The 14,877-nt window shown below is 40.8% G+C and overlaps 1 protein-coding gene across 7 annotated transcripts in view; it reads left to right on the plus strand.

Moving 5' to 3' along the window:
- Ppp1r12b (protein phosphatase 1 regulatory subunit 12B) overlaps positions 1–14,877 on the plus strand; it is a 207,720-nt gene that overhangs the window by 171,569 nt on the left and 21,274 nt on the right. For 6 of the 7 annotated variants that reach the window (XM_050147573.1, XM_050147574.1, XM_050147580.1 and 3 more), the window contains 3 exons: positions 9,737–9,753; positions 13,123–13,267; positions 14,081–14,185. In XM_050147573.1, the coding sequence (XP_050003530.1) occupies positions 9,737–9,753; positions 13,123–13,267; positions 14,081–14,185 (267 nt within the window). Of the gene's footprint in view, positions 1–9,736; positions 9,754–13,122; positions 13,268–14,080; positions 14,186–14,877 lie in introns of those variants that run through there. The other variant, XM_050147575.1, reaches the window with a different exon arrangement.

Raw genomic sequence — 14,877 nt, forward strand, 5'->3', positions numbered from 1 at the left:
GGCAAGCCAGACAACCTGCGTTTGATCCCTGGGACCCACATAATATGGAAGAAAAGAACTAATGCCACAAAGTTGTCATCTGTCCCCACACCTGCACATCATGTACACCCATGCACAATAATAAATAAAAATTTAAGAAGAAATAGCTACAATAGAACACAGTGTTAAGTGGTGAATTTGACTTTCTCATTTAGTTATTTTTCCATATGTATTTTGTAGTTGGTAAAGACAAATCAAGGAGTTTATATGATGAAGATATATGTAATTTAATATTTGCTAATTTTTTGCTTAGAAGTCTGCAGTCTCTGACATGGATGAGCACTTTGTTCTAGCATAAGGCAGTATTTTTAGCATTGTTTGGATGCTGAATATATATGGTTACTCTTTGTATCTGAGATCATGTTTCTTCCAGGATGTTATTAACTGGACAATGTTTTGTTTTTAAAGGGAGAAAGTTGGAAATGGTTTTCCAGTTATATCCTAGTCTAATCTCCAGACCCTATATTTATGAAAATATAGATTTGTCATCATATGCACAGTTGATCTTATGATAGGCAGAGTTTTATCCCCAAGTAGGCCTGCCTGATCTAATCATGTGAGCCTAATGACACAAAGGGTAAAAATTATGAAGGATGGGATGGACCCATTGCCATTGCTGGATTGAAGAGGGAAGGGGCTGAGAGAGAAGGGATGTGGAAGCCCCTACAAGTCCCAGTGGCCCTAGCTGAAAGTAGGAAAACTATAGTGGCAGGGGTGAGGGGAGGAACTCAGGACCTGTAGCCTAAGCTGCAAGATTCTGGAGTCTCCAGGTGAATGAGTTCGAAGGCAGAGAATAAAGAAGCCACTAGAACTGTGCCAGCCCTGCGACCTATAAAACTGGGATAATGGGTGTTTTAAGGTTCTGAGTTTTATGACAAAGAAAACTAACACAATTGAAACTTTGATGATAATAAGGAAATAATGTTTTTTTTATGCACATGTAGGGGAACTACCACATCTTTACACAAATCTCATCCTTTACCATCTGTCTGTTTTCAAATTGTACAAGATCTTAACTATTTTGTTGGGGATACAGACTTGGAAAGATCTACTCCAACACTACAAACCAGTATACCGTCCTTATTTCAAGTTTCCTTAAAATCCTATCCTTTTGAGTTATGAACAGCATTCCTTATGTTACATGGCTAGGATGCTTTTGTCTTTCCTCAACATAGTGATGAAACCAGATGGTTTGTAACAGTAGTGTGTGTTATTATTATGATTAGGTTTTCAGGGGCTCTGAAATTTGGTCTTTGCAAGCTCCCTTCTGTTGGCTTGTTTCTCATCAGCCTGAGAACTCTGAAATGAAAGGGTGGTTCTCTGTGGGGCATCCCAGAATAGCTCAACTTGTTTCCCCTGGCTCAGATAGAATACAGAACATGATATAAAATGTTCCTTCTGCTTCATCCTTCTTTGGAAATGTAAATAGATTTTTTCCCATCGCTGTGGGGTCAGACCCTGACTCTGAAGGAACATGAGTTAAAGAAGTTTCAACCTTGGCAATAGACATGTGACTTTGTCTGTTCCTTTCCCTTGGGCCCAACTTTCCAGAGCCATGACTTTATTTTAAACGTGGTGGGAAGAGTTTGGTTTTAATTATGTGCCTTTCTGAATCCTGATAACTTTCAAGTTAAAAGCTTTGGTGAGGATTTTCAATCCAGCCTCTGGTGTTTTGAAGGCTCTCCTCATTTCAGAAATCAAAACCATCCTGGTTCCTGTCCCCTTCTAGGATTGCCATCTGAAGTAATGGAGTCTTCACTCTGTTCACTTATTAGAAGCAGGCCTGACGGAGGGCTGTTCTGGAGCATTTCCAGAGACATGGAAGGAAGGAGCCTGCTTCTTTATTTGGGACACTTCTCAAACTATATTTTATCCAGCTCGTCATTTTTTTCACCTCAACTCATTGGATTCTTTTTTTTTTCCAATTGTTTCTATTGAGCTATATATTTTCTCTGCTTCCATCCCTTCTTCTCTCCTCCCCTTCAACCCTCTCCCATGATCCCCACGCTCCCAATTTACTCAGAAATCTTGTCTTTTTCTACTTCCCATGTACATTAGATCCATGGTTTGTCTTAGGGTCCTCATTATTGTGTAGGTTCTCTGGGATTGTGAATTGTAGGCTGTTTTTTTTTCTTTATGTCTAAAAGCTACTTATGAGTGAGTGAATATGATATTTGTCTTTCTTAGTCTGGTTACTTTACTTAATATGTTTTCTACATCCATCCATTTGCCTGCAAATTTCAAGATGTCATTATTTTTTCTGCTGTGTAGTACTCCATTGTGTCAATGTACCACATTTTACTTATCCATTCTTTGTTAGAGGGACATTTAGGTTGTTTCCAGGCTCTAGCTATGACAAACAATGCTGCTGTGAACATAACTGAGCACATGTCCTTGTGGTACAATTGAGCCTCCCTTGGGTATATACCCAAAAGTAGTGTTGCTAGGTCTTAAGGTAGGTTGTTTCCTAATTTTCTGAGAAAATTCTGATATCCAAAGGGGCTGTGCCAGTTTTCACTCCCACCAGCAATGGAGGAGTGTTCCCTTTACCCCACATCTTCTCCAGCATAAGTTGTCATTAGTGTTTTTGATCTTGGCCATTCTTACAGGTCTAAGATAGAATCTTAGAGTTGTTTTGATTTGCATTTCTCTGGCAACTAAAGATGTTGAACATTTCCTTAAGTGTCTTTCAGCCATTTTAGATTCCTCTGTTGAGAGTGCTCTGTTTAGGTCTGTACCCCATTTTTTATTGGATTATTTGTTCTTTTGATGACCAATTTCTTGAGCTCTTTGTATATTTTGGAGATCAGCCCTCTGTCCAGTGTGGGGTTGATGAAGATCTTTTCCTATTCTGTAGGCTGTCATTTTGTCTTGTTGACCATTTCCATTGCTTTACAGAAGCTGTTCAGTTTCAGGAGGTCCCATTTATTAATTGTTTCTCTCAGTGTCTGTGCTACTGGGGTTATATTTAGGAATTGGTGTCCTGTGCCAATGTGTTCAAGTGTACTTCCCACTTTCTCTTCTTTGAGGTTCAGTGTGGTTTCCTTTATGTTGAAGTCTTTGATCCATTTGGACTTGAGTTTTGTGCATGGCAATAGATATGGATCTGTTTTCATTCTTCTACATGTTGATATCCAGTTATGCCAGCACTATTTGTTGAATTTGCTTACTTTTTTCCATTTGGCACTGTTTGCTTCTTTGTCAAAAATCAGGTGTTCATAGGTGTATGGTATGTGGGTCTTCAATTTGGTTCCATTGGTCCTCTTGTTTGTTTTTATGTCATTACCAGACTGTTTTCAGTGCTATAGTTCTGTAGTAGAGCTTAAAGTCAGGGATTGTGATGCCTCCAGAAGTTCCTTTATCATACAGGATTGTTTAGTCTATCCTGGGTTTTTGTTTTTCTATATGAAGTTGAGTATTCTTTTGAGATCTGTGAAGAAGAATTTTACTAGGATTTTGATGGGCATTGCGCTGAATCAGTAGGTTGCTTTTGGCAAGATTGCCATTTTTACTGTGTTAATTCTACCTACCTAAGAGCATGGGAAATCTTTCCATCTTCTGGTGTCTTCTTCAATTTCTTTCTTCAAAGTTTTAAAGTTCTTGTCGTATGCATCTTCCATTCTTTTGGTTAGAGTTACCCCAAGATAGTTTATGTTATTTGTGGCTATTGTGAAGGGTGATGTTTTTCTGATTTCTTTTCAGCCTGTTTATCATCTGTGTAAAGGAGGACTACTGTTTTTTTTTCCAAGTTAGCCTTCTGTCCTGCTACATTAATGAAGGTGTTCAAACTCATTGGATTCTTATTAGTTTCCCAAAGCTTTAAGTCTCTTCTGCTCCTCTTCAGTGAAAACTAATCCCTTCACTGGACAATTTTTGTCTAGTTCAAACACACCAGAGACCCATCTCAATAACCATTATTTATTTGTCTTGAGTGAAAGGTAGAGCAAAATGATCTCTACACTTAAAGGCATTCCTTCCAAGACTTCCTGATTAAAACATATGCTATAATATATTTGTGTGTTAACCTGAAAATTGGGTAGAAGATTCACAACCTTTTTTGAAATATGTAATTTTGTTTTGTTTAGAGACAGGGTTTCTCTCATATAACAGTCCTGGTTGACCTGGAACTCAGTTTGTAGGCCAGGCTGGCCTCGAACTCACAGAGATAAGATATCTAGACCCTAGAGTATACTAAATGTAACTCTTCTGTTTTTTGGGGTTTTTTTTTGTTTTTTGTTTTTGTTTTTCGAGACAGGGTTTCTCTGTGGTTTTGGATCCTGTCCTGGAACTAGCTCTTATAGACCAGGCTGGTCTGGAACTCACAGAGATCCGCCTGCCTCTGCCTCCCGAGTGCTGGGATTAAAGGCGTGCGCCACCACCGCCCGGCCGGCGACTCTTCTGTTTTTAAAAGAAAAACCATACAGAGGATAGAAGTAAGAGATTCAGGCCATTTCTAGAGTGTGGGTAGCCTCAATCCTAGTTTCCAGAGGATCAGAGATTCAGCTGTGGTCTCTAAACTCTGTGTCCTAGAACTTCTCTTCCTTTCTGCCCTCCTCTGTGGGAGACTTTTTGATGTTCATTTCTGTGCCATGCTTGCCTCTCTGATGACAGTTCCTTGTTCATTGTTCCCCTGGACCATTTAGGCACATTCCCACTTTGCTTACCTCTAGATTCTCTCAGTAGTCTCTCTGTAGGATTGGCAGGCAACTTTCTACAGTGAGAAGCCATGTTAATCTGACAGTTGAAATACACTTAGTTTGAGTGACAACAGGATGAAGAGGAAAAGTTGACTTTGTCTCCTGTATCAGTCAAGCACTCTGTCCCTTTCCCAAGACACCCAAAGCTTTTTCTCCCTGGGTCTAACCAATATTTTTCTTTTTATCAACCCTCCAATTATCTAGGCTAGCAAGAAGCAAAGCAACCCAATGTTTTCTAGAGGTGTTCATTAGTGAAAATCAGGAAGCATTATTCAAAAACCTTAGCTGTTTTATCAGGAGTTAGACAGTAAACATTAAACCTGGTGTGTTTCAGGCCTTACCTTGCGGTTTACAAGCATACTCTGCTTAGGCTTTTCTTTTTTTTAAAAAAAAAATATTTATTTATTTATTATGTATACAATATTCTGTCTGTATGCCTGAAGGACAGAAGAGGGCACCAGACCCCCCTACAGATGGCTGTGATCCACCACGTGATTGCTGGGAATTGAACTCAGGACCTTTGGAAGAGCAGGCAATGCTCTCAACCACTGAGCCATCTCTCCAGCCCCCTAGGCTTTTCTTTAACAAGCAAAAAAACCATCTCCTTCAGAACTCTGTTTGTATTGAAATAATTATTTTACCTCTGCTGCACCCAAGTTTCACCAACTTTTGAGACTTAGGAGGTTTATATATCCTCCTATAACTGGCTGGGTTGACTACCCCAGGGCATTGCTAGAACTAGCCTTTGAGTGCAGCAACCAGAAACCTAAGGATCTACACCACTCAAGTCAGGTAACATCTAGAAGGGGTGTTCTAGGAACAGTCAAGGATTAACTCAGAGATGTTCTTCCCATATTGCTGGGGTCTAAGTGAACCATCACTGCTTTGTATGTTAGATCACTCTTTCCTTGTGCATTCTGTCAGAGGTCACCAGGAAGGAACTGGTAACCGAATCTTAGTATGCCTGTTATTAGCTTGTAGTATTCCAGGCAAGTAGGAGTGTCATTCATCAGCTTCTTAGATGGCCGTCTATCAGAAGCCTCTGTAGGAAGACAAGGGGCACCACTGGCATTACCTTTCTCACATGCTCTCCCATCCGTGGGAAAATTAGCCCCCATGGAATCTGCCTGCTCATATCCAGGTATCCTGTGGACTTTCTCTGGCTACTTCTTGATAGTACTAACCTATTCTATATGGTTTTCCTTTTTTTTAAAAAAAGACATTCTTTTATAATTTATTTACTTTTATGTACATTGGTGTTTTGCCTGCATGTATGTCTGTGTGAAGGTGTCACATCCCCTGGAACTGGAGTTATAGACAGTAGTGAGCTGCCATGTTTTTGCTGGGAATTGAGCCAGGGTTCTCTAGAAGAGCAGTCAATGCTCTTAACCACTGATTGAGTCATCTCTCCATCTTCAGGTATTTGTATTTTACATCAGCATCCTTACTGGAGACCATATAGTATACACAGCCACACTGTGTAGTCAAATAACTATCTACAAACTTTACTTGGTGTGATGATGGGGCATATTTTATTATGATTCTAAAGCATTCTAAATGGAAAAAAGGTTAATTATATGTCATTATCATAGGGGCAAATCAATGGGAATGATTAACATGCTTTATAATATGTAATTGCCAAGATTGATACATAGTAAAAATTCTAATTTACCTCTTTTAGTGGGGCAAGACACTTTTTAGTCTTGTAGAGGTGGGTGCCAGAGTTCACACAGCAGAAATTAGATCTGAAGATATCATTAAACCTTATTCTATAGCAGAATATTTACAAAGAAGGACCTGGAGGTTGGGGGAAGAACATTTCCAATTGAGAGATCAAATTTTAGGAAAAATGAAGTCAGCTAAACAGAAAGTTAACAAAACCTGTCTGTGCACACTCTAGAAATTCTTAGATTCCAATAGAATGAAGCAAAAGAAAGCCAAAGCTGCCAGGTGGAGGCACATACCCAACACTTGGGAGGCAGAGGCAGGTGGATCTCAAGTTCCAGAGCAGCCTGGTCTACAAAGCTAGTTTCAGGACAACCAGGGCTACACAGAGAAACCCTGTCTTGGGGGAATAAAGCCTAAAGCCAGTCTTCAGTTATAAACAAGTCGTTTTTTTTCTATCTAAACGAGAACGTAGGTCTGTCTCTGGAGAGACTGCAGAAGGCTGCTCTGCTCTCCAGACTCTGTATAAGGCTATTCTGCCCAGAAGGATGAGAGAAACTAAAGCGTATGTTTGCATGTGAGTTGAACTTCCTGGGTCAGAGGCACTAAGTTAACTTCACTGCACTAGCAAGCATCAGTGTCAACACAGTGTCCTGTAACAGAAAAACAGAGAGATGGGAAAGGGAATCTATTCCCTCCCAGTTGTCACATGGAGCTCTTACCAATGGATGGTGGTTACTTGCTTAAGCTTCATCGCTAGACAGGTAGAAATTAGAACTCAGAGCCAGCCAAGGATATTACGCTTAGAAACAACAATTCAGTCGGCTCTGGTTACTACTTTCCATGTTCAATTTGTCAGCACTAGATGTTAACCGGGAACAAGCTAGTGGGTGAATTTCAGGTAAGGACTTTTAAGCGAAGACTTGAAAGCACTCACTATAGTAATACACTGCCATTGTTGAAACTGTGTGTGTGTGTGTGTGTGTGTGTGTAGTTCTCTACCATCATCTTCTCAGAACTCAGCTTTCTGCAAGCGTCCTAACTGGAGCCTGCGCAGCACACATTCACATGGTCTCCCTCTTGAAGTATGCGCTCATGAAGTATGCACGCAGTCATGCAAACAGCTAGCCCTCTTCCTCTGGGCCTCTCCCACAAGGCTCTGCATACCATAGGCTCTAAGTACAAAAATAGTCTCTTCACATTTGCCAGCATGACGCTCAGTCTCAGTTATTCACAAGTATTTGATAAGTCACAATTAGCATTTTCCTGGGCAATAGAGTTGAACTCACCTATGTGCTGTAAGGCTAATCCTACCACACAGCTAGTGAATAGGCATAGCCCACACCCTAACTTCCCAGTTTAATTCTTTCCTCTCACCCCCACCTGTTCTGGGAAGCTAGGGTCTCTAACATGTTAAGCAGGTGCTCCACTGAGCTGTACATCCTGACTTCTTTTTGCTTTTTATTTTGAGACAAGATTTCACAAAGGTGGCCTTGAGCCCACTCTGTAGCCCACATAGCCTCTCTGGTCAGGTGCTCTTCCTGCCTCAACCTCCTGAATGGCTGTGAGTACAGAACCACTAGTACCCAGCTCGTAGGACACTGTTACAGAGAGTAATAAGCTCAGCTCTTAACACACTGCTACGTAGAAAGGTGATAACATTTTTTTAAAAAATTATTTATTGTGTATGTGTATATCCACATGCCACAACATTCATGTAGAAGACAAAGGACAACTTTTGGAGGTTGGGTCTCACCATCTACAATGTGGAGTTGAGCTCAGGTAGTCACACTTGGTGGCAAACATATTATAGCTGGCTGTCACTCACACCTTTAATCCCAGCACTCTGAACACAGAGGCAGGCAGATCTCTGAGTTTGAGGCCATATCCTGTCAAAAAGAAAACAGAACAACAAAAACAAATATACAAATTTAAGAAAGGGAAAACTGTCATAATTCTAGATTTCTGAATTTTAGAATTCTCAAAAAAAAAACTGTAAGTATATGAGAATGTGACATATATACCATAAACTTTCTAAATGCTTTTGTCTAACTTCAAAAGGGACCTGTCTCCATGCTGAAATGTTTGTTAGGACGAGATCATTATCTGGGTAAAGATACTTGTTATCAAGCCTGATGATCTGCGTTCAGTTCCCAGGACCCACATGGAAGGAGAAAACTCTGTCACCTAAATGTTCACCTCTGATCTCCACACCGTGCTGTGGCACACATGCCCACCTGCATGCACACACAGCAAATAAATAAAAAATAAAATAATTTAACAGTACTTAATTAGCGCTACACCATAGAATTGCTTGGGGACTTGTTAAAGACCCACAGAAGACATCTCTATTCCATAGCCCCCGAAAAAGAACCCACAGGAATTAGGATGTGTGCCTTTGACAAGTGCTCGTGACTATTCCAAGTACAACTCTTGACTTGAAGAGGAATTCCATAGAAAGCCCCCTTTGAGAGGTGCTGTGACGCTCACTTCCCAGGACAGTGTCAGGGTGGGATCTACAAGAGTGGGCTGACCAGATAGTGACTTCCAGGGATTTAACAAAGCAGTGCAGTGGAGTGTTGCTCCCAGGCTAAGGATTCCTTCTTCATATTGTAGAGCATTGTACACTGTTTCTCTTCATTCTTTTGTTTCATTTATAAGTTTTTTTTTAAAAAATGGAAGATATAGACATAGTCACTGTTGTTTTTTTAAACAAGGATTAAGTTTATAGTTTATATCTATGAATTCTTTTCTTTTGAGATCTCAAAATACTTTTTTTTTTTAAGTTCTTACCAGCATCTAGGGACTAGGATGGGACTTTGCCTCCTCCCCACAGCTCCTTCATTCTTTCACCTTTACTGTAGATCTGGGAGGAAGGCAAGAACTGCCTGAGTTTCTGTGTTTATAAACTTCAGTGTTTACTTGGGGAAGGCTTAGATGGTTAGGAACTGAAGGAAATTAATAGGATCAATATCACACCTCACATGGCTCAGTATCACGTGAAAGCCAATGACAGTCACTCCTGCAGCACAAGCTTGGTGGTCTAGTTGGTGGAGAGGGGAGCATTTGATCACTTTGTGTTTGGGGGTCTGCCAGTTTGAAAGGATGCTGTCTCCAGAGCCTGGGATCTGGAGAGCCATAGCATGCAAAGACATGTGAGTTAGCGCTGAGTGGCCTTTGTGCAGACAGTCCAGCTGCTTCCCTTCATTGATTTAGCAACTCCTATTTCCATGGTGAGGTTGAGACATCTGGTTTGAACAGTACATTTATGAATGGAAATATAAATTAGTCTCTTGCTAATGCTATTTTTTGTTGTTTTTGTCTCCTTTCTCTAGCATGAAAGACTTTCTAGGTAAGAATTCTGTTTTATATGCATGCTTAATTCTTGTGAGTGAATGCATGTCTGGTTAAATTTAGTGTCATATAGTTTAGTAGTGGTCTTCATATCCTTCCTCTTCATTTCTTCAGTCACCACAATAATTCAGACTTAGCTCCTGCCCAGTGTTATTCAACAGCTTTCAGCTCACCTTCCTGCCACCAGCCTCCCTTCTTTCCAGTTCACCTTGTTTACTTCCAACTGATGAACTGTCCTGAAGCATCAGTCCCAGGCCTTGTCCTTACCTGTAGTTAGTTTACGATCTATTGGAGCAACAACTCCGTTCAGAGGAGTACAGAAAGTGCCCTTTAGACATGCAGGCAGGTATTGTGGGTGCAGGGAAGGGGCAGTTAACCCAATCTGATAGTTCAGAAGACAGAGTTATTACCAAGTAGATCCCCGAGTTGAAATTGAGATGATATTCTCACTTTATAGTGAACCCAATTGTATATCTCATAAGCTCATCACATGAATCAAAAGCCTGTTTTGCAATTACTAAAATAAATAAGATCCTCCATAGTTTTTCCCATAATCCCTAAGGTATAAAACTCATCTTCCTATAGAAGAAAATTAAAATAATAGCAACTTTGGAACTGTGTTTGAATCTCTTCTCCACTATTTCTGTGATGGAGAAATTAGGAGGAGGGATAGAGAGCAGATGTAGTTCTGGGGTGGCACAGGGCAAATTGATCTTATAATCTGTTTGGTAATTGAGCTATCGCTACCTTGTTAACTTATGCTAAGATTTATATGTATTATTCCTCCACCTGCCCCCTCACCAAGTACCAACCAAGAATAAATAATTTACTTGCAAAGTAGCATAAAATGCTTAGCTTTGCTAAATCAAAGAGCAGGGTTTTGCTATAGCTCCTCTTTAGAGAACTCGGTTATGTTATAATGGCCACATATATTGAAGCACACTTTCTCTATAGACTTCAGGATATAGCGTAAACTTTTCATGATTAGAATACTGAAGTACTAGTTCAAGAATAAAGTCAAAGGGGCTGGTGAGATAACTCAACTAGTAGAGGTGTTTGCCACCACACCTGACACATGGTAGAAGGAAAGGACCAACTCCTCATAGCTGTCTTCTGACCACCACACTCACACACTCATTGTACATATAAATAAGTAAATGTGTAAAAAAGAATAAGAAAAGAGATTGCCAGAACAGTTTATAACATTGTCAAAAGTCATGTGTATAATGTGAAATTTTCATCTCATGGGTGGATACAGACTTATTGATTGAGAAAATGGACTATTTTGATTTGTTTGTTTTGAGGAAATACACCCTTCCTTCAATCCATACTAAAAAACCAACAGAAATGTATTTCATATAGTTATATTTTTAAAAAGAAAAGCCTTTTCTACAAAAGTAGTACAAAACAATGTTTTGTTATCTATATATAGGAAACACCTTCCCAAATAGTACCCCAAAAATTATAAAGTGTCAAGTTTCATTATATATAATTTCATATCATTGCTATTAAAAAATAGCTGTAATTAGCTAGGCATAGTGACTCACACTTCTAATCCCAGCAGGGGGGGTTAGGAGTTCAAGGCCAGCCTGGAGTACTTAGGAAATTCTAGACCAACCTGGGCGATCTGAGGCCCTGTCTCAAAAAATCTAAATAAAAATAAGAGACTATTGATGCTTCTAAAATTAAAAAAGTTACTGTAAAGAGAGGAAAAAATTGTAAGATGTATTAGACATCTGTAAAAAAGCCCGAGTGTGTAAGAGCATTATCTCAGGGCATGACGAGAGAAAGGAGAAAGCTGTTTACCTTAATGAACAGAATGTGACTAGCCATCCAGAAACAAAAGCACTGAATAATCACACCCCTCCCTCATGATTTAAAAGACTAAAATAGGACCATAAGAATACCATTTTTCCTATAGCAAGTTTGAAGTCAGTCAGTGCTGTAGGAGGCCCTGTCTCAAACAGAAAACAACCACCACCAAAAAAGGTAATTAGCCAACTTAGAAGATTTTAACATTTTAGCATTGTTAATAGATATATTAGTAGCTAAAAATCTTGAAGCAATGTGTCCACTGAAATTTGGTTAAATTACCAGATAACCATGGAATGAACTATATAGTCATTTTTTAAAGGAAGAAATTTATTTTTACTCGCATGTTAAAATTCCCAGAGAATCACAGATATAGGCAGTAGGAGTTAGACACTGTATGTGTAGATCTTAGCTAGCTTTATGGGAATATGGTTTTTTTTTTTGAACATTTGACATTCCAGAAGTATATGAAATCTGCTGTTAATCACAGTTATTTCTTGGGCAAGATTATGGGGTAGTTACTTTGAGATTTCTTAATGTATTGCTTTTGTAGTCAGAAAAAGTATTAATACCAAGATTTCCATGAACAGCGAGTGGGAGGGTAAGAACAAGACAGGTCCTAGCGTCTCTAAGAGCGGCCCTAGAGTGGCCCAGCTTCCTTTGCAACCACCCCTCTGCCACACTGCCCTCGCTGTTACCGTCTTCTGCCCCACTTCAGCTCCTCCAGCTTTGCCCACAGCTTCTGCAGCAACCAGACAAGTTCTCACAGCTGTGACGGTGCAAACCGAAGCAGTCCAGGGCTCAGGGCTCTGGGAGGCTGGTGTGTACACAGACTTTGGTATGTGCTACACTTAGCAAAGAGCAGAGCTCAGGAAGAGAAGCTGGGGTGAAGGGTTAGAACGACACTAGGACACCAAAGTGGTAATTAGCGAGAGACTTCTCCCTGACACGCTGAGCAGGGCTGGAAACAAGACCACCAGCTGCTTTAGAAGCTCACTTACCAGAAGATGTAGAAAACTTAGTTAGCTACAGGGACAAGTCTTGACATGGAATAGAGGGGGAAATGGGCTGCTTGAGGCTGTTTGACTCCGGTTGCCACTCCTCCTCTCTACCGGCCAGCTCACTCTCCGAGCCCATGTGTTTCTAATTCACAGACAGTTCATTAGAATCATTTTCCGAGAGCCCTTCAGACCCAAGAAACTTTGACTTATTAAAGGCACACTCTTTAGGGAATCTATTCAATTCCAAATTAATTTGAAAGCTCTAAGATTTAAAACAGCACATGGGTCCAAGCCACCAATTTTTCAAGTGAGCGCCACTCTTGGCAAATGATGGCCTCGCTCCCCAAGCTGCCTGCTTCTTCCTGTGCACACTCACCTGTGCAGTGTGTGACCATGAGACCTGGCCCTCTGGCTAAGAGATTTAAGGAAGGCAAGTTTCTGGCCAGAGCTCTCAAACACCTCCCAGAAAAGGCAAAGACTAGCCTTAGGCTTTATAAACAAACACACACACTTTATTCTCAAGACCAACTTTCTCTTCAACATTTATGTTATAGGTTGGAGTCAGGAGGCAGTAATCCAACCAGCAGTGATTCTTACAGTGACCGTGCCTCAGCAAGAGCCCGTCGGGAGGCCCGGGAGGCCCGCCTAGCCAGCCTGACCAGCCGGGTAGAAGAGGACACCAACAGGGATTATAAAAAAGTAGGATCTCTTTCCAGGTTTCCTGGTTTTGGTTTATGATGTATAAACCTCTTAGCCTTTCTCCCAATACGGAAAAAAGTGACCAAAATTCTAAATAAAGAATACAAAAGGTAATTAATTCTTTGTTTCACCTTTCTACCCACTAAGGGCTATTTGCATATTATTTTTATTGCAGTAAGTGTATGCCTAGAATCAAATATTTAGAAGTATAGGGGAAAGTAAGAATTTTTTGAAGAACACGAAAAAGTGTAATGCTATATATCTGAGCCTGTAGAACTATTTGGTTAGGCTTATTTTTAAGAAACAGGTGCTTTTAATAAGGTGTTTTGATTATCAACCAAATACTTTTTGGTGTGAGTTTTTGGAAATTCATTCTCATCCATGTCTCTGGTCCTGGAGAGGAGTTAAGTCATTTAGATCCCATTTCTCTTGGTTCTTGCTCTTTGGACTTTGAAAACAATCCCTCTGAGGTGTTTGAGATAACATTTGAATAAGGAAATTTTTCTTTGTTGATGTTTTTGTTAAGCAGAATTTGACAAAAATCCACACAGTGGTTCCAGAAACAGTAACTCTGTTCTGTCTAGAAGCCACACTTAGGCAGTGCAGAGACCATGTGGGAGGGCCGGGTGACTGGTTTTCTCAGAGTGTCGCTCTCTCCTTGCCTTCCAGCTCGTGCTCTCTGGAAGCCAGAGAACAGCGACTCTCCATAAACCCCTCCCCCTTCTCCACTCAGTTCACCGTGTGGCTTGGAGCAGAAAGTGGAGTTCTCCTGCTGGGAGCCCACTCAGTGACTTGGTTCTGTTCCCTTCACAGCTCTACGAGAGTGCCCTGACCGAAAACCAAAAACTGAAAACAAAACTTCAGGAGGCCCAGCTAGAGCTAGCCGATATAAAATCCAAGCTTGAGAAGATGGCCCAGGTAAGGGGAGGGAGAGCAGAGCAGGGGCAGCAGGGACATTCATAACGAGACACTAGATATCCTGGGGGCTGGTTGGGGGGATAGACTCAAAGTAGCACTTCCTCAGAGCTGATCAGATGAAAGTTTTGTAGAGTCTAATTTTGAGGTTTTAGGGGTCAATGATTGTTTAACTTAACTGAAAACTGATAGTTAAGTTACCTGAACAACTTCCTGATGTTATGAGTGCTAGTAATTAATATTAACATAACTTCTCACTACACAGTAAGTCAGGCCAGCACTGGGTCAGCGCTAGATCGTGCATCCTGTCCTGCTCATGCTTCAGCTCAGTGCCTCTGCCCCTCGCCTCATGGAGAGAAATTAGCAGAACATCATACCCAAGTACAGAGAGCCCCAAACAACCCCAAATCACTGAGTGCTGTGTTACATCAGGGGGTGAAGTAGTTCCAGATTAGGTCCCAGGAAGACTCTGCCCTGGACCGAAAGCGTCCCCCTTGCATCTGCCATTAGCCACTCCCTCTTACTGCTAGGCCTGATTTAATTACACAGAGCTTGGGAGGCTGCTGGGATAGTGATCTCATTGCCTGGCAGCTGAAAGCTACAGCAGCCTAGCTTGGATTATTGCAGAGTTAAAAGGAAGCCTATCACAGTATGCCTGGGAACTAAGAATTTCAAAAGCAGAACTGAGGTAAAAG

The sequence above is a fragment of the Alexandromys fortis genome, unplaced genomic scaffold (genome assembly GCF_014885135.2).
Source record: "Alexandromys fortis isolate MF-2015 unplaced genomic scaffold, M_Fortis_MF-2015_v1.1 scaffold_58, whole genome shotgun sequence".
Classification (NCBI taxonomy): domain Eukaryota; kingdom Metazoa; phylum Chordata; class Mammalia; order Rodentia; family Cricetidae; genus Alexandromys; species Alexandromys fortis.